Here is a 19,507-nt window from a genome sequence, read left to right as displayed (position 1 = left end):
CATCAGCCAATCCTTTTTTTAGTATTTCTTTGAAAGGTTGCATCTTGTAAAATTATACAAGTTTATGATTAAAAAAGAAGATCAATTTAAATAAAGACTAAATTGTATTAGTAAAATGTAGTAGGATTTCTATTTTTGACTGAAAAATGTTTGTTAAATACAACCTTTAACAATGTTCTATTTAAACTTTGTCAGAGGAAAATATAAAGTGTGAATTCTTGTCAATGACATCCTGTTTGTATCACATTGGCGTGTAAATATTCCATATTAACCTTTGTGCTGACCTATGACCCCACCCTTACGTTGACGTGTTCTCCCTACCATGACAAAGGTGGATAAAGATGGAAAGATTTCATGTAATCCATGGACACCAGTGAAGATCACAAATCAATGAAGAAAAAAGGTTCAGAGCACTGTATAGTGGGTCTAGATGACCCAACTCCCAATGTTAAAGTGCCTAGGATAGCACAAGGGTTATGAGAAAGAAACGACACATTTTTCAGAATCAGTTTATATAACAAAGAGGCTATTACTCAGTACCATATTACATTACATATATATTATGGAAGGAGAGTATGCATAACCATTTGTTGTTACCAATAATACAAATAAACTTAAAGTGTTACAAATATAAATGTTTTTTTTTTGACATTACAGTTTAAACAATGACAACATGGAAGGTAGGCAGGGACATGGCAGCTGACGGTCAGACGGGGTTTGTTGATAGAAATAAAACATCGCTGGTTAGTTCAGTTACAGTTCTTCCTCCTCAAATGAACAGTGAGGGCTGCAGAAGCAGGAAAGACCTGTTTACAGAAGAACAAACTGAAAGTATTTCACTCCGTTCGCGAGGAGAATTCCTTTGCAGTTTTAGAGCAAATCTTTTTATTGTCAAAATATGTTGGTGGGGTAAAAGTAGAGAACACGTTGCCCCCTCACCTGTCGCCAAAGGAACAGCATCTTTACCTTCATATCCCTACCTCCTCACTATGAGCACAAGCCACACAATCATTTGATGGGATTGAGCACAAACATGATGGGATGATTAAGTATTTTCCTATCAGATTTATTAAATAATCTCCTAATCCTAAAGAGGGAGATTGAATACAACCACATACAAAAACAACTAGGAATGTTTCAACTGATGTTTTATTTTGAAAAAACGTGATGTTACTAGGAAGCTTTGTAGGACTTTTATTTCCTTTTGTTGTATTTTTTAGCAGAGGAAGTCACTTCAGTGACAAGTTAATGACAGTTTTTAAATCTAATTTCTTAATTTGAATGAACGATTTCTCACAAATGACATAAAAAGAACCACCTCACAGCTATTAAGATGACATAAAATCTGCTACTTTTTTATGTCACTTGTTACTTTCTTTGAATATTTATCAAACATTGGCCAAAATGAAACAGTCTGCATACCGTGACAAACTTTTAGCAACCTAAAAAAAAAGATCTACAAAGGATTTCTTTAAAAAAATGACACATGCAAAAAAAAAAGAGGGGGGTTTAGTTAAATGATCTGGCAAGTCACTGTTGAGCACAGCCTTTTTTTTTTTGTTTGTTTGGAATGAAATATTAAAGTGATGAGAAGAAAACAAAGGTATTCTTCAGTGCTTGACATTGTACATGTGTGATGTAGCAGTGAAACAAAAGGATGAAAGCAAATGGAAAAACAGGAACCACTTCCTTTTGACAGCACGTCTGTGTTTCTGCAGCGCACAACAAGTTCTTCTAACTCCCATCACTGCAGAGTCCCTTCTGCAGAAAACTCATTCTCAATGCTTTCTCTCTGTGACTGCCAGAACCCCATATTCAGAGAGGAGTTATTGTCTCCTTAAATATGCAGACTTCTCCGAGCATTGTGGGTGCACCTTGAGCCGAGATGATGTGTAAAATTGCATTTTAGGAGCATGCGGGCTTAGAGAGGTGGCTTCGCGAGACAGACACATCACAAGCAGCACTGGCAGATTGTTTAAATGAAAAATCTCCATCTATTCAGCCCAGGAGTCAAGCACGCTGAATCCTATTTTTCCTGGGATTCTGTTCCGATTACTGAGCTGGCACGAGGCACGCACAAACACTCAGCCCACGGAGGAACACACAGACACACAAAGCTTGAAGCAGCGTTGTGGTTTTAACTGCAGTAACTCCTGTTATGGTTAAAAGGGTCACTTATGTTATCAGTGCTGGGTAATTGCAAGGCGTTTGCAGCAGCGTCCCGTCTGCTGTGTCTGTAACTGTGGTGGTTATTATGCTGATATAATGGCAGCTAACAGTTCAGGGCGGTGAGGGGACAGGCCCGCCCAGCACAAATATATGAATACCCCAAAAAAAAAAAAAAAAGGTTCCTGTCTTCCACACAAACATTTGTCGTCTCTTTTCCCGTCAGTTTGCAGCCGTTCAGCTGCAAGTTAGGATTTTCCTTCTTCAGGCTTCACATCTACTATGATGAAAGTTCAGTTATTTGAATGCAGTCCAACAGCATGACTTCCACATTTTTCTCTATGAGCTTAAGACTTCTTCAACAAAACTGGAGTAATGTTTTCACCCTAAGTTTAAACACCTTTAGTATCAGAGTTAACCAAAAGTTTTTAAATACTTGGTTCACACCAGGCTCGGAAAGACGCGTTTATGTGACTGCTTCAAATGAAATGTGCATGTAAGCGCGCTCAAATGTGTGCTGCGTGCTTCCGTGTTCAAAAATGTCCCGTTCACGTGTCGCTACACAAGTTTTTAAGCACGTTAATGGGTTCTTCCTACAAAATGCGTGGCAATTGAACGCACGTTGGAAGGTAAAGCAGTCAAACTCTGACCACTCGGGGTTTGGGATTCTGTAGTGACACGTGAGTAGCGACCTTTTCAAAAACCCGGAAGAACCAACTGTTGAAAATTGATCATGGGGGAGAAATTAATACTTGTGGTTTGTACTCGGCTGAAACTATTTGACACCAAGTCTTTTATATGTTGGAATAGAGCTGTGAAAGCTCTGTGAATGCTAAAAGCATGTTCAGAAGCCCATTAGAATGTGGTGCACATGCCTGGTGTGAACGTAGATTAAGAGTGGAACTTTGTGTGACACAAGCAATGAGCAGTTGTGTCCTGTAGTGACCCTCCATGGTGTGAGGAGCAAACAAACACCTCACTCTCTTGTGTTAACAGTCAATATAACTTCAAATATCTTAAAATGCACCGTGTTGAAGTGTTCACCGCTGTGAGTCCAGGAAAATAATTGCTACTGAAAAGTGTCTTGAGGAGAGAACAGGTGAAAAGCTCAAACGAAACTAGCGCTTCCTCTTCAGCGAAGAGTCGAGTCTTCCTGGAAGACGTCAGCAGGTCTCCCAATTAAGAAACGACTGCCGTCCTTTAATTAACAGTCTCTGGTTGCAAAATGTCTTCTTCAGTACAATGTCACGTCGAGTGATTCATGTCAAAACTGCGCGCTGAGTGTGGCACTATCCTTAAATCAAGATTAAGATGTCCGGAGGAGCAAGATAAAATGGAGTTTCATGCATTTCAAAGAGCAGAGTGTTAAATGTTTGCGTCTGTAAATCAACAGCACAAATGAGAAATAAATACGTAAGGCTGTGAATAAACACTGAATGTCTGCATCGCCACTTCAGTGACGTCTGTAGTCTATAGGCAGTTTTGTTCCATACTTGGTGCCTGTGGCTGAGTCTTTGAGTGTGTGTGTGTGTGTGTGGGTGCCACAGTGAAGGAGGTCTGTTTTTCCTCAGATCTCCTCCTGGTCTCCTCTTCGCAGGCCTCTTTGGCACTTGTCTAGCGTCTTGTGGTAGGCGCGGGTTATCATCGAGCTTGGTAGTTTGTGTTGTGGCGGGAACGGGACCTTTCCAGGACGGCACGCCGGTTGTCTGTTTGAGAAGAGGAAAAAAAAAAAAAAAGGAAAAAGAAAAAACAGATCAGATTAAAAAAATGAGAAACACCTTTCGACTGAGAAAGAGCAGGGAAAGTGTTGTATTGATCTCCTTTGGCAAAGGAGTGCTAACTGAAAGACTGTATGGAGAAAAAAAAACGACTAAAAGAAGAATAGAGGCAGAGGAGCAGCAATGTGAAGCAAATCCATGCTGATTGAGAGCGAAGCAGCAGGGGACGATGGAGAAACAGAGGAAGCTGCTGGAGTGGAGGGGCTTGTGTCTGGTGTCATAGTAACTCCGTTTAGCTTCTGATCCCAGCTTCCACTTAAGAGATCCTCGTCTATTCTCACTTCTCATGAGCCCAGCAGACAAAAGCAAATGCAAACATGGAGGAACTCACGAGCTATTGAAAACCACGCCTGCAGGGAGAAGGTACTAAACCTGTAATGAGTCTTCCTACAGACTAGGATGGTTTGTTTAGACTGCATTCACACCAGCGCAGTTTGGAGGACTCGGTTCAGTTTGGGCAAAGTAAACCATGAATTTTTACACTTTCAACATCTGAATGTTCAAAAATCCACAGAAAGAGAGAAAAAAGGCCAGAGAAACAAACAACTATTGGAATCAAACACATGCATATATTCAGTCAGCTGTTGGTGACACCTACCGTATTTTCTGCACTATAAGCCGCACTGAAAAGCCTAAAAACCACGGCGTTTCTTATAATCCACCTTCAACATGGATTACCTTGATGTTGAAGTGATTATAAGAGGCACAGGGTGCTCTGTCAAAATGTCAGCCTGTTGGTTTTTTTGGAAACACGGTTTGCAAAAAAAAAAAAGTGTTTGCATTATTATGATAAATAAACTATTATAAATACGCTAACACGGCTAACGTACCATGTTTTTTCTTCCATGTTACATCTTTACATGTCTTTACGTGTTGGCGTAGTCACGGTAGGGTTTGTTTTAGTGGTATCTGTCTGTTTTTTTTACGTGTTGCAAACAAGGTTGCAGGTTTTGTGAATACTCTAACGTAGCTAATACTTATAGCCATATTTTTAATAGTCACAATTCTTAAGATTTTAGCAGTATTGGTCATTTCCATCAGTTTGTTTTCTTAAAGTTTGCCAGCCCCAGCCATACAAAAGGCTTGCTTTGCACCCAAGTTGTGACAGTTTCTTCTGAGCTGTCTAAAGTGAAACAGACTGTTGCTTTTTCACTTCAAAAAGCCTCTCGTCAACCAACGGGATGCTTTTGTTGTGAGGAAGAACATATTGAGCCGATCAGCAGAGAGAATTTGTTTGTCAAAACCCATGAGCCAAAAAGATAATCCAAAGCAAGTCCCATAAGCTCAGCAACAAAAACAAAAATAAAAAACTGCCATAAAAAAGATGTTTTGTTGTTGCAAATTCTGCATTTCAATTTTTCATCATGAGCCGTTTATTCATGGCTGCCCAGAAATGCCCGTGACATCGTCCGGTCAGCCAGGTGGGCAGGTGGAGCTGGACGGAACCAGGAAGTGCAGCCGCAGAGATGACTGCGGGCGCACCCACACAGGACTCCTGGTGTTTGTGTGCGGATGCCAGTGCACCCATCACTCAGTGGCTGCTGCTGCGGGGTGCCAGGCGTCCGCGGCTGGGTGTTGTTTAATGGCACTCGTTCCATCCATCATGCCAGGTAATGAGCTGAGAGGGGGAGAGTGATGGCTTCGAGACATGCACAAACATATGCACACATAGAAGACATTAGAGTGGAGAGGAAAAGAAAAGGCTTCCTCCTCCGATTGGATACAAAGCATCATGCAGATGGTGAACAGGAGGAGGGAGGAGAAAGGAGGGAACAGAAGGAGCACCAGGAAAACAGATCAAGATTTGTTCAAGAAAAATGCAAAAGAAGAAAAAAAAGGTTATGTATTCTCTGCGTCCTACCGCCTAAGACACGTTTATGTGCTGTACGGGAGCGTGTATGCTAACGTGTTCTGGCAGGGGATCCAAACACATCATGACTACTTATCCACGCACTCATTTCTTCTGTCCACAGGTTGTGCTTCACTGTAAGTACAGCTTCCACAGGCTTTCAGCTTCCACAAAGAAACAGGGATTTAAAAAAAAAACTAACAATAATACAGGGCCAATTTTTATTCTCTATGAGAAAAAGTAGATCATCCACAATCTATAACTGCCAATCAAAAAAAAAATCCCAGTTTCTTCAACCTCATTTCTGGGCAAGTGGCTGCCTTTCACCTCTCAGAGGAACCAGAAACAGAGAGCGGAGAGGATGCAGAGCCGTCATCTACAGCTTTGGTCACTGTGGGCTCCATCTACCACAGAAAAGAGGCGGGGCTGCGAAGCATGGTGGAAATCCTCAAAAGGACAGAGAAAGGCCACATTTGCATTCAGGGCAAGAAAGAAAAACACTAACTGGAACAATCAACAACAAACTTTCACAAACACAACCACTTTGATTATTCATTAAGACTAACTTAAACTATTTATGGGCATGCATGTTTGACCAGACACATCGTTTTGATAAAAAAAAAAAAAAAAAAAAACTAACTTCGATAAAAAAAATAGACAGTTTTATGTGTTTGAGGAATCATTCAGCATGTTTAACACAGAGTTGGTTTTCTGTGTCTGCTTTATTTGACAGGTATGAAAGCTCACCTGTAGAATAGTGTGGACTAAACAAGCCAAGGCTGGACTCCCTGAAAACAGTGTTATTTTATTTTATTTTGTTTTGCAAACTATCTCTGGGTCCGTTACTGTAGTTATTCAGTCCAAGCACACAACAACTTTCCAGAGGACTGAAGAGCGCAGAGGAAGCAGGTGTTTAACCTTCATGGAAAAATAAGTAAACTAACTACAGGCAAAAGTCAAAAAAACTTTTAAAAATTTAGTATGGTCAATAAGGTCTTTTAAATGTCAAACACTAAGAAAAAAAAGGGACTAGTTCAGTTTTTTCTTCGTTCCGCATCAGAACTGGATTTCGGGATCAGCGCCCCCAAAAGACCAGCTGCTGGAGGAGTTAAATCTGTTTTTGCTGGCTATGTAGCTTTTAGTTTGCTCCTAAAATTCTCAAGTGTAAATAAAGACAAACTAAATGATGATGGGGAGTGATGTTCGTGTCATTCCTCTGCAATAAAAACAAGTCCTGAGAAAGCATGCTACGGTTAAGCAGGTCAAAACTCAAAGAAGAGTCGCGCAGGTACAGCAGCTGCTCATTTGGAGGCGGTGTTGTCCAAAACCAACGCAATTCGCAAGTGCTTTGATTATCATTTATTAATAAACTCCTTCATCTTCACATTATATCATAGTCACTGACATTTTCCACAGTTTTTGTGCCTCAAACTGAACACAATGGTTCCTCGCTACATCGTACTGTAGTTAACCTCGTAGTTTTTTTCAGTGTAATTTTGGGTGCACTGTGTTCTGCATCCTGATTGGCTGTTGACATGGTCAGTCCACCTCCATCTAAATCTACATAAATCTTGTTTTCATTCTATAAAACTGGATTTAATTTTCTGTGAAGGTTTGATCTTTGAGTTATGAAACGAGAGAGAAAAGTGTGAAAATGCTCATGTCTGTCTGAGAAAAGTGTGTAGCCAGGGGTTTTACAGCCTAAAAACATCTGCAATGCTTTCACCTGTGGCAGGTTACTTTAAGAACCTCACTCCCGTGATAAGTGACAGAAAACTAAATTGTGACTGTGCCCAAAAAAAAAAAAAATATTAACTTTTTCCAGTTTTTAATTTTGATTTGATTGGATTTTTTGATTTGATTTGATATGGTTTATTTCAATCAATCAAATAAAAATAATACACAACAACAATACAATCATCAGTTATACATTCATACAATGACGAATCAATCTTAGGATATTTAGATTTAATGATTTAATCACATGGCATCACCAAAAATGCCAGTTTGTCAACAGCCCCTTCTACTTTTGTTACACACGCAGTGTAGTTAACACTAGTAGCAGAGAATAATGAGCAGACTCTGGTTTTGGTTGGTAAAAGAGGCAATTGCTTGGAAATGTTTTTAAAAAGGCTATTAGTGTTGCCACTTTTTGAATCTCTTGAAAAGCACTGTCTGTTACTAAGTAGTGTTTGACAAGTGACAAGTGCCCTCTAAGGGATTTGGTCTCCAGCCTAATAGTCCAAATATATTGGAAAGCCTTCGTCAAAGATGTTGCTAAGGGGGAAGGGAAATTTCAAGGAAATTGCATATCCCGTCTGACACTCTGGGAATGCAGAGCTTTTAGGTTCTCCAGAAGACTTTTCTGTTCTTCCTTCAGGTGCATGCAAGCCCATCTTTTCTCACCCCACATCAATTTATCACAACAATTGAACAAACAGCAGCCATTTCTACTGGGAGACAAACATTACTGCCAGACTGTACTAAACTGAGAGCTTCAAGTGCACACTCACACGGAAAAAAGTCGAAGGGGTGAGATGAGGGGAGAGGAGGAGAGATCCACACAAAAGAGATACTACAGGGTTTTTGTGCACTAATTGCACAACTCTTTCTACCCGCATCGGTTTTGATGGCTTCTTTACCTGCTTCTCCCACAGGCGACATCTTTTGGAGATACAGTGGCAGCAACGCAGAAGAGCACAAGAACAGGTGAAAGAAAAAAAAAAAGAAGAAGTGACAAAGAAGAGCAGGTATTCTATGTCACAGCAGGGGGATGTTGGCGTCCCAGCACTTAATTAAGTGCAGGCAGGCGGCGTTTCTCAAAACGCTGTTAAACGCACCGAGGGTTTTAAGTGAAGGCGCGCTGATATGCAGACATATACATCACATGCACACACATGCAAACACATTGTTCCTCAGGTTAAGTCTTACAGATAAATGGCTCAGTGCACCGCTTTGAGGAAAATCGCACATCTCCTCAGCTACCAACACACAGAAGCAAATCAGCGCATGTATATCGAGATGATCCAGGCCACCAGGGAGACGCTCTGAACGGGATAATAGAAGGAGAAGAGGACGCTCAGATTATTAAGCAACTGAAGCAAAAGCCAGAGCAGAACAGTTCTCTGACTTTGCGGGGCCTCCTGTGAGATGTCATCCACTGTTATGAAATTCCTCAAAAGAGATTACATATCATTACATCCTTTGTGTTCACATCGTCTTTGGCTAATTGCACAAGAATTACACGATCACAGCGCGCTGTGATCTGCAAAAGGAGGAAATCCAGCCGCTCATCAAACACTTTCAGCATGAGATGGTTTGAGGAATTACCTCTCAGTGGCCGGTCTTCACAGGAAGACTTCTGGGGGATTATGTTCTGCTAGTTGAATATCGTATGGGGAAAATCAAACTCTATAGCGGCATCTAAATATGGCGGCCATATTGATCTCGGTCTGCTTCACATAATCGCAAGTCTAAATGGTTTCGGAAGACAAGCAGAGTCGAGCAGCTTTTGTGGAGAACATTGATTCTCCTTTGTGTTCTTGTTTTGAGCGGTGACACAATGTCTCGGATGTGTTGTCGCCTTTGTGTAATCCTCGCCGCCTGAGTCACTCTGCGATTCATCTTTTGCGACGAGCTTCAGCATAATAAAGGTGATTAAATCTCAGCTTTCTGCACATCAACATGTTGTGTTTTCTTCCATGGAGAAGAGAGGAGCGTCTCCAGCAGCAGCAGCGGAGACGGAAACCTCTATCACCCGTTTTCATCTCACCCACTCCCCCCCCACCACCACCAGCCTCTAGGCCACTGACTAATGGAGCTCCCCACACAGAAACAAGATACGGCGTGGAAATTGATGTAGAGCGAGTGCAGCTTTTTCTTCTTTGGGAAAGTTATGAGCTGCAGTCATTCACTTGCATGCGCACACCAGGAAAAGTGCAGTTGAAGAAAAGGTTTCAGTATATACTGTATGCCCCAAAATGTGTCAAACCTGGGGTTAAATGTGTTGCTCATGGGCGCAATGACATATATCTTGTTAAGGCCAGGAGTGTTCAAACCTCTGGGACGGTGAAAATGTGTGAGAGCTAACCAATCAGCCTACATTTGTTAAACCCTTATAATAGCGATATGCAGAGGCTCAGGACAAATTGGGATACTTTTCACTTCTTCACAATGAAAAGAAATATATCTAAATACATTTTTACTAATATCTAAGTGAATTTCATATTTGAAGAGCAGAAATGAAATAAAGAAAAAGTCTGTCTGAAAGAAAAAAACTTTTATTAACATTAAATCTGGGTTTATATTAAATATTACACATTATTCAGTGTTAAATGCTCCCTGTAAAGATCTAAAAATTAACAATAACTCAAACAGTTATCCTATTTTGATCTAAGTAACAAATCCATCTGTTCCTGTCATTTGGCCCTTAAGGCTCTAAAGGTCAAGTAGCCACAGGTTTACAACAGTTTATAGAATAATTTAGCCAATCACAATCAAGAAGTTGTACACACAATTTAGAAATTGCTGGGGCCACAGATTATTGATTTTATGACGGGAGATTGCTGACCTGGAGAAATTTGACGTTGTGCTACATTTAGCCAACTAGCCGGACTTTGGACATACCTGATTTACACAATGTGAATTTAAATATTTAGAGGAGTTCAATTTAAAAAAAGGTTTTTCATTTCTATACATATCATTTTTAACTTATTTTACTATTGACAGCAGCAAATACAAGTTCCTTTCAAAATAAAATACTCCTGTGTCAAATAAGATCCTCCTGCTGCAGCAGATTTGCTTCAATTTAAAAATGTAAGAAAGCTAAGTCAAAACCTGGCATTTTTTTAATCACTATGACCTTGGGGCTCCTTTATCTTTTTTCTCTACTTTCTATGAAATATAAATGTGACAACATTGGTGTAAAATCCCCCCAAAAATGTTTTTCTCCTCAAATGTAAATTCAATTCTACACACTAAGAACTTTGCCTCTGTTGTGCAGCACAAGATAAGAATATGGGCTTTAAGGTAATTCTAATAATGAACCCCTCTGACAGTACAGATTAGACATTTTATCATCATTTTGCTCAAAATCTAAACTTTATTAACTCAAAACAAATTAACCAATTAGCCAAATTAATTACAAACCCATTATTTATTCAAATTGTTAGCATCATTAGCTGCAGCCAAAGAGCCACAATGAAGCAGTTTTTGTTCGTGGTCCACAGCATCTCTCTACCAAAAATACATTTCTATTTCTTGCAAAAACACTGCTTCTAACGTTTTTAGACCTTTGGTCAAATTCTAAAGTAGTAGTTGTTAAAATCGCCTATAAAATATACAAATTAACTGAAAAATATTTTGAATTATAAAAATGTTTTTGTAATGTCAAACTGTGGAGTTAAAGAAAGAAAAAGAAGTTAACATTTTTAACTCTCTGCCACCAAAGCTTCATTTAATTAGGGCTGGTTTGCTCACTGCCTCGATAGACAGGAAGATGCAAATTAACATTTTTTTAATACTTTCACTCTTCAAACCTTATCCCAGTAACCAGCAGCCAGGGGCTCATCCAAGCAGCAGTTCAAAACTCTGAAAATTAACATAACTAATGGGGTGGAAGAAGATGGAGGTTTGTCTTTAAGGTGCTTGTTTCTTCCAATTAGATTGAAAAAAATGATATGGACAGTTGGGTTTTGAAGGACGGGGAAACATCTACTTGTCCATGTGAAAGAAAAAAAAAAGAGTTTAAACAGTTGATTACATTCGAAAATGCTTTAGGAAAATTATCAAACTACAAAAATATTGCTATTTATGAACAAAACTTGAGGCGAAAGTATTTTTTGTACATTCACTAGAAAGTTCAGGGTCGGATGTTTGCATAAAAACACGTTAATTAGGCCCAAGGTTCTCTGAATATACATGTATTTTTAAAATCAATTAGATTTTAAGTCTGAACTCTTGTCAGTAATTTTTAAAGAAGTGTTTGAAAAAAGTAGAAAAGGGAATTCTGCTTATAGTTCAAGCTTTGTGTTAGGACTGATAATGTTACATGCAGCACTGAAAAAAGGCAAGAAAAATTTCAAAATCTATTGTAGCTGTTATCAAAACGTCTGAAGTACAAGGTGAAGAGGAAGGAACCATCCTTTGACAACAAGAGAATGGGTCTCATTCATGAACCATACTTGGAAACAACAACCTTACTTTCTACAGATTACTTACAGTTATTTGTTTACCAAATGCACCACAATGGAGTTCGTTCTTACCTGAAAGCACCATGGATCACACTAAAGCACATTTGTCGTTGTAGAAACATTAACAGCAGGATGAATTTAATGCGCTTCATTTGAAAACAACTTTTAAAAATATTTTACTGACTTTTTTGATAAAAATTAAAATAATAATAAAATATTACAATGTCAGTTTGCAGACAGGTTCTCTGTGAACAAATAACACAATCAACTGTGAGCTCATTTAGTCTCCTGCTTTTAATTTGCATAACAGATAAGTTCAAGCTCTGCGTTAAGGTGAGAAAACCAAAGACATCTTTTTTATGAAGCCAAAAAAGGATGAACATAAAATAACTATGACGCCTGACTGAGTCTTGAAAGAGTGCAGTTATTTATTTTTGTGCCTTGTCCAGCGTATGCTGACTGCTCCATGCTTATATGTGTCATTACAAAACATCAACGTGATGACTCTTGCAGCGATTCTTTTATTCTGTTTTTAAAATCCCAGTTTTCCTGTTTGTTTTTTTAATCTTTTTGGCCGTTTTGCTGTCTCGCTGTAAAACCTATGTCTCATGTCTGTAAGGGAATCAGCAGGGGGGTTTCTATGGCACTTTGATGTTAATTGGGAAAAAGCACAAACTTTGAAATAAGAAACACCTTGGATTCATCCATCTAATGAGCAAAGCTGTGAACATTTCTGCTGGATTGCTATGTTTCCTTGGAACATTTAAAAATACTTTTTGGAAAAATGTTGTCAATCAGACCCAATATATGTAAGAAACAAAAAAATTAAATAGCAAAGGAGGCAAAAAAAATAACAAATAAAAAAACAAATTCACATAAAGAACTGTTTTTTTTGTTGAAAATGAATTGGAAAGTAGACCTTAAAGACCCACTCTGATGAACATTTTTTTGTGTTTTTAGCACTTTCTTGTGTCATTTTTCTCATGATGGAGGAATATATAACGAAAATTTTGATTAAAACTGCATTTCTGAGTATTTCTTTATTCAAATTGTTTTCAATCGGTCGCAGAGGTAAAAAATACAGTTCCAGCTTTTAACAGTGATGTAGGTATCACAGTCGGTGGGCCACAATCATCCTGCTCCGCTCCATTCTGATCCACTTTCAGACAGATATATCCATGTGCGTCTTTGTTTTCCTCGTCGGAGCTGGACAGCTCCAGTATTGCTAACTGTTTTTCTTCCACCGCTAATGTTAGGTTGCAGGTGTGAGGAGCTGTAAGCTAGCAGGGCAGAGTGTGTGTGATGGGAAGTGGGGGCAGGTTTACTCTGCAGCAACCCTCACAATTCAGAGGTGATTTTATAATGAACTACAGCTGCTCTGCAGAAACTATGTCCTAGAAAACAGCACAGGTTTTTGGATTTTGGCATCATTATAATTAAAAAAGCCACAAGGAACACTTTTAAAGTAGATTAAAAGATGATTGGACTGCGTCTTTAAAACAATCTTCATGTTACACTTTTTTCCAGAATGCTGAACTATGCTGTCCTGTTATCTTGACCTTTTATGGTCACATGACCTTGCTTCTTACAGCCACTCACTTTGACAAGTCATTGCACTGCAGGCTTCATTTTTTTCCCTGTTGAAACACGTGAACCCGCTCACATTCGACATGCGGATGCATCCAGTCGCAGTCTTTCACAGACTCCTTTCAAGTGAAGCCCAACGTTAACCTGAAATGTGTCTGAGTTAAGCGTAAAGCACCTGCGGCCTGTGGAAAAGTGGAAGCTACAGTAAATGAGTAGGCTGCATGAATGTCAGAGGATCTGAAAGTGAGGGGGCAGCAATCCCCATGTTTTGGTGTTTTCATAGCCAGCATGTCATAGTAGGCTGAGGTGATCAGGCTGACAGAGGGAAATGCCTGAGACAGGCCTGGATAAACACGCTTAGGCAAGAGACTGAAATTCTCTTCTTTTCCTGCATTTCTCTCTGCTTCTCTAATCCACGCTATTACCGACATGAACTCAGATGTTTACAGCAAAAACTAGCCTCTTGTGGTTGCTCCACATTCGTGGAGCAATAGGAACATGATAAACATCATGTTTCGGCTTGAAATGGACACTGTGTACCACAGAATTTGGATTTTGCAAGCGGGTTTACAAACCTACATTCTTGGGTTGACAGTTTGTGTACAGATTTCAGAAACAACATCCCTTAAACTGACATTTAGTTGAGATGGATGGTAACAAGGAGATGCTAGTAGAGAGCAAGTGGTCATAACACCCACAATTAGCTTTGACAGCATAGACAGCATAGGGATGGGGTTAATATTTCCATGATTCAATCAGTGCTCCATCTCTGTAGGTACTGAAATGTGCATGGCTGCCTGCAGTGAACTCCTCCGTTTGGCTTAACCTAAAAGAATGTGGCACCTTTTTTTAGATTTTTCCTTCTTCCTTGTTACTTAAACCATCATCCTTTTGTGAGGCATACCCCACATAACAAAGGGACAACCCTTAACGCATGTCCCAGTCCGATCACGTGATTGGAAATCAGCCAAGATTACGTAGTTTCAGACTCAATCGGAATTGGATGTTGTATCCTGATCAAGGATCAGATATTCATTTATTAACTATTTTGATCAGTGTTATTATTATTTCAAACAAATGCTATGGTAAAAGGCTGGATATTGTGAATGGATCACGATATTTTTATTGTTGAAGGGTGCAGCAGAATACGGCAGCAGTTTAAGCAGAAAAACGCACACAAAAATAGTCGGTAAATTTAGCAAGATATTCATTGATTCAGACAACCAGGCTCAATAACTCTTAATAAACTTCTTAAACTAACAGCAAGTGTCTGCATCGATTTGTCTAGACTCAAACAACGACCTGCAAAGGCATTTCAACAGACAAACGATGGGGTTTTTGTTTCTTTTTAAAAAGAATTGCTCTCCCTTTGCTGCAGACAGAGAAGGCAGCCAAGGGACCATCTTTTCAGAGAAAATAACCCATAACCTCTAAAAAAAAGAATCAAAACAAATAATTAGCAACATTAATATTGGCTAGTCATGAATACTCATCATCACATTCATGATACAATTGGAGAAGAAAGTCATCATTACCTTTTTAAGACTTTTTAGTGAAGATATGAATCACATCTGATCAAAAATGTTCAGTAGTTCTGAAGATTACAGTCATCAAACTTTCTTACATGAATTATTATCACATATTTTTACAAGTTAATAGGTAATTATTTTTTCTAGTCGATAGTTGCACTATTGTTGAAGAAACTTCACAGAAGCTCTCTATTGAATAATTTGTTAATAAAACAAAAATTGGGACATTCCGGATCTGTTTATTAAATGAGTCCATTTTTTAAATGTGTTACAAAAGTATTGGTTTGGGACTCAATTCTCAAAATCAAATGAGTCACAATCAGGTCTGGGTCAAAAAACGCAAAAGGATCTGGCTGCAGACATCAACGGACAGAACTGGACGTCTTTGAAGAGAACCAGAAGTCACCCCATATCCTTCAAAAAACCCTAACAGTTACAGACTTTTTCTTTTTACCATCCTGGTGACGGTTAGGGTAAGTTGTATAATTTGTGCTACCAGGTAATGATGTCAGGCACCATCTTGTCTGCAGCCTTTTAACAAAACATCCTCCCTTACACTGTCACACGAAAGTCGCATGAACACAGCATTTAATGCCCCTCCATTGACTTACTACCCCACACTGCTTCCTTAATGCCAAGTGAAAAGAGCTTGGGCAGAGAGTAATGCCTCCTGACTGCTTGGCACAAAATCTGTTCCAGAATAGTGAGGAATCGCTGCACACGCTCCTACACAAATGCTTATTTTTCAAGAGTGATGAAAACTACTACTCTGCCTACTCAGTGGTGACACTTTGACAGTTCTCACCGGGGACAAAACAGCACGACATAAAACGTGTCTTCGCCACATGCACTTATTCGGCGTGTTTGTGTGCGTGCCAGTCTCAAAGAAAATCCCCCGTGTTCCTCCTGGAGCTTGGTTAATGTGTGCAATATTTTCTGATAGAAAACAGCAAAACCTGGCAGGCCACAGGTAGCACAGGCTTCTCATTTGGCCCCTCCGGTTACCAAATCTTCTTAAAATATCTCTGCTGGACTTTATTCCTCAGTCACGGCACAATGCCTCCTGGCATTCTGGGTTCCAGCACAGGCGCGCGCAGCCCAAATGAACAGTTATATGAAAACACTTTTTCAATCGATCAGCACCCGAGGCAGAACTCTCATTCATGATTGTCCTCCCAGCAGTCGAGTTTCAGGGGGCAAGCATAACCATAAAAGACAACAAATATGCTTGAGAGCGGAGCATTTCCCACCTCTGTTTGCCTAATGTTACAATTTAGTTAACACTTGTAACAATATCTCTCTGCTTTGCCTCCACACAGAAATTAACAGAACAGCCCACAATAATGTTTACTGAATTTTTAAATCATTAAAGTGTCGTTCCGATCATCCTTTAAACTATTATGAAAGCGTTCCCAGTGGTCTTTCAAAAAGGATACTGATGTTTTTAGCCAAAATGTAAAACAAAACCTGTGTTGTTTTCTATGACATAGCTTCTGCAGAGCAGCAGGAGTTCATTCGAAATTCACCTCTGAATATTGGGCGGGACTGTTGTCTTGGAGCAAGTCCCCCTCCATTTCCCGTCATCCTCTTGTTTACAGGCTCCCTCTAGCTTACAGCCCTCACATCCCAAAGCTAACACCATCAGTACAACAAAAAGGATGATCAGTTGTGGAGCTATCCAGCCGTATAGTTTTCAGTTAGATGACAGCTCAGATGAGGAAAACAAAGACGTCCATGGATCCATTTGTCTACTAGTGGATGCATCAGAACGGACTGGAGCAGGGAGCTTGTGGCCTGCCAAAGGTAGAACCTGCTTCACAGCTATAAGCTTTTTCTGACTGCATTTTTTCATCTGTTCCTGATTTACAACAATTTGAATGAAGACATACACAGAAATGCAGTTTTAAGCTTAATTTTCTTGATATAGGTCTTCCATCATGATGAAAATGCTACAAGAACATGTTAAAAAAAAACACCCAAAACACCATTGTCAATGGAGTGGGCCTTTAAACAGAAGCTTTATCAGTAAAGATTTAATTTGATTAAATAAAACATAAAAAAAACCCTGATTCTGAGAGTTTACTAACGTAACCCTGTTTTCCGACGCTATGCGTGAAAGGCTCTCATCATTGTCAAATGTGCAGAGTGAAGTAAAGCTTTTGATTGTGGGCTTCAGCAGCAGCCTGTGTCCGTGACCATAGGGCGTCCAGGAGCCATGGAGAGCACAGATGGGGCCTGTGGCAGAGGCCTGGGCTTCACAAGCCTGAGCCAGGAGAGAAAGTAATCCATCAGGCCAAAGCACTGTGATGCCCAGGGCCTTCAGTCACTGATCCTATAAGACTGGCTGGGTCTCTGCGGGGGGCCAGACCCCCTGACAGAGTGGACATCAGTGCCCAGCTCGCTCCACTGAGGCTTGATCTGAACGGGACTGAGCCAAAGTGGTGACCTGCTTCTATTTGGACTCTTTAGCGGCTCTATGTAGATCGAAGATACCAACCAGTCTGTGCTGAAGATGCTGTGCTATAGTAAAAAAGATTCCCCATTTACTTTGACCATTTAACCGCAGCAGTTTAACAAAATAACTACAAAACGTAGACACGTGTCATCCTGCCATAAATAATTCATAACCCGTGTTTAATTCATTGCCTTGACACAGGCATGTAACTGTAGCTGTAATGAAACGATACGGTGTAAAACTTAAGATGAAGCGATAGGAATGTAATTACTTTATCCGACTGTCTGATGAGCAGTCCAGGTCAGAGATTACATCAGGCTGACGTGCTGCAGGAACCAGCAGCCGCCAAGGCAGGCTGCATGACTGACAGGTGAATGAGTAGACAGAGAGATAGTTAGACAAATGGAGGCTAAGATATAGTTTGACAGACAGATGGGAGCGTAAATGGATGGTTTGGCAGCATGATAAGGTAAATAGGCTGATGGATCACCAAACAAATGTGGAAGGAAGAAAATCAAAAAAAGAAGAAAGGAGAAGAATGCCTGCCTGCAGACAACAATAGATAGGAAGCCAGATAGCCTGATAAACACAGATGGATTGTGTTGATACACGGGGAGGCGGGGCAAGATCGATAGATTGTTTTATTCTATTTGCTTGGCAAACTGGAGATTTGATGTGGCTGGCATCGAGACGATCTGTTTCTAGCCATGCCAGCCGTGACTGTTACAGATGGCGAGATAGCGACACGTCTCAATCTTTGGCTAGCCTGACTGCCGTCTATCTTAGATGGAGAGCTAACATTGTATCACCACTTCTTTTGCTGTTTCAAATGCCATTCGATGAGCCCTGAGCTTAGGCAGGGATTTCCTAGCATTGGCCGGTCTCAACAGTGACCGAGCATCAAAAAGTAAAACAGCTGAAGGACGGAACAAAGACTTTTGTGGCTCCTGAAAGGGGAAGGAAAACAAAATGGATGCCTTGACAACCCGACGCCTCATTACTGCGGCTTACGTTTATCGTGTCAGGAAGGAAGACAAGGATGTGCAAAGTTTAGAAGCAAGGGCTCTCCTAGTTAGAAAGGTGGCTTCTTTCTGTGGCTGCTTGAGGGACATGGGGGTGCAGTGCAACAACATTGATGAGTGCTCCAGGGCTTATAATAGACAGGAAAGGCCTAGAAAGCATGCCCTTTAGAGGTGCAGCATCTCTCACTATCTGACAGCTTACAGGCTCGAGGCTTCACAATGACACCTTCACAGTGCGCTCCGGATGACACACAAACACACATGCTCACAGGTACGGAAAAGTCTCAGAAACACAAATAAGTTCGGCACACAAGCACACAGCGCAGGAGCGGGCACGTGCGTGCGCTCACACTCCCTCCTTAATCCATTTGCCATTCGGAGATAATACCTGACGAGTGGAAATTCTGCATGGTGTTGACAGTAATAACACGTATAAAACAAGCCATGCTGTAAAAACATCCCGTATTCGCTACAAGAATGGGCTGCTGGAAACAAACATCTGCTTATGGCATGCCAAGGATGCAATGCAGCTCTCACTGTAAACAAAAATACAGCTAAAGCCCCATTTCTAGGGGGAGTCATGAATTTCTGTCAGAACATGGCAGCAGGAGAAGAAAGGAAGCAGCCAGTGGGGCTTTTATTGTCCAACAGAGAGCAGGATGTTCACCGGACCATTTGCACAACAAATGACAGCTCACTCCGCAGCAATGAATCTCCATTCTCATTATAGGTGTAGATAAACAACTTCTAATCCTGTTAAAATGGCAGTTTAGTAACTTATGAGCTCATTAGGAGAGATCTAGGCTTCCTTTATATTGAAATTACTCCACAGATCTGAGCCCTTTAACATCTGATGGCAAAAGCCTTTTTAGATTTGCGCAAAACAAATATTTGGTTCCACTTTTTTTTTTTTAATACCAAGTATTTGAC

The 19,507-nt window shown here is 40.3% G+C and overlaps 1 protein-coding gene across 8 annotated transcripts in view; it reads right to left on the bottom strand.

Moving 5' to 3' along the window:
* Window positions 1–493: 493 nt before the first annotated feature.
* diaph2 (diaphanous related formin 2) overlaps window positions 494–19,507 on the bottom strand; it is a 426,600-nt gene continuing 407,586 nt past the window's right edge. For all 8 annotated transcript variants that reach the window (XM_023958996.1, XM_023958998.1, XM_023959002.1 and 5 more), the window contains one exon: window positions 494–3,872. In XM_023958996.1, the coding sequence (XP_023814764.1) occupies window positions 3,808–3,872 (65 nt within the window). In that variant the 3' untranslated portion in view covers window positions 494–3,807. The remainder of the gene's footprint in view (window positions 3,873–19,507) is intronic.

This window comes from Oryzias latipes, chromosome 10 (genome assembly GCF_002234675.1).
Source record: "Oryzias latipes chromosome 10, ASM223467v1".
Taxonomy (NCBI): Eukaryota; Metazoa; Chordata; class Actinopteri; order Beloniformes; family Adrianichthyidae; genus Oryzias; species Oryzias latipes.
This window is presented reverse-complemented; position numbering and strand designations above follow the sequence as displayed.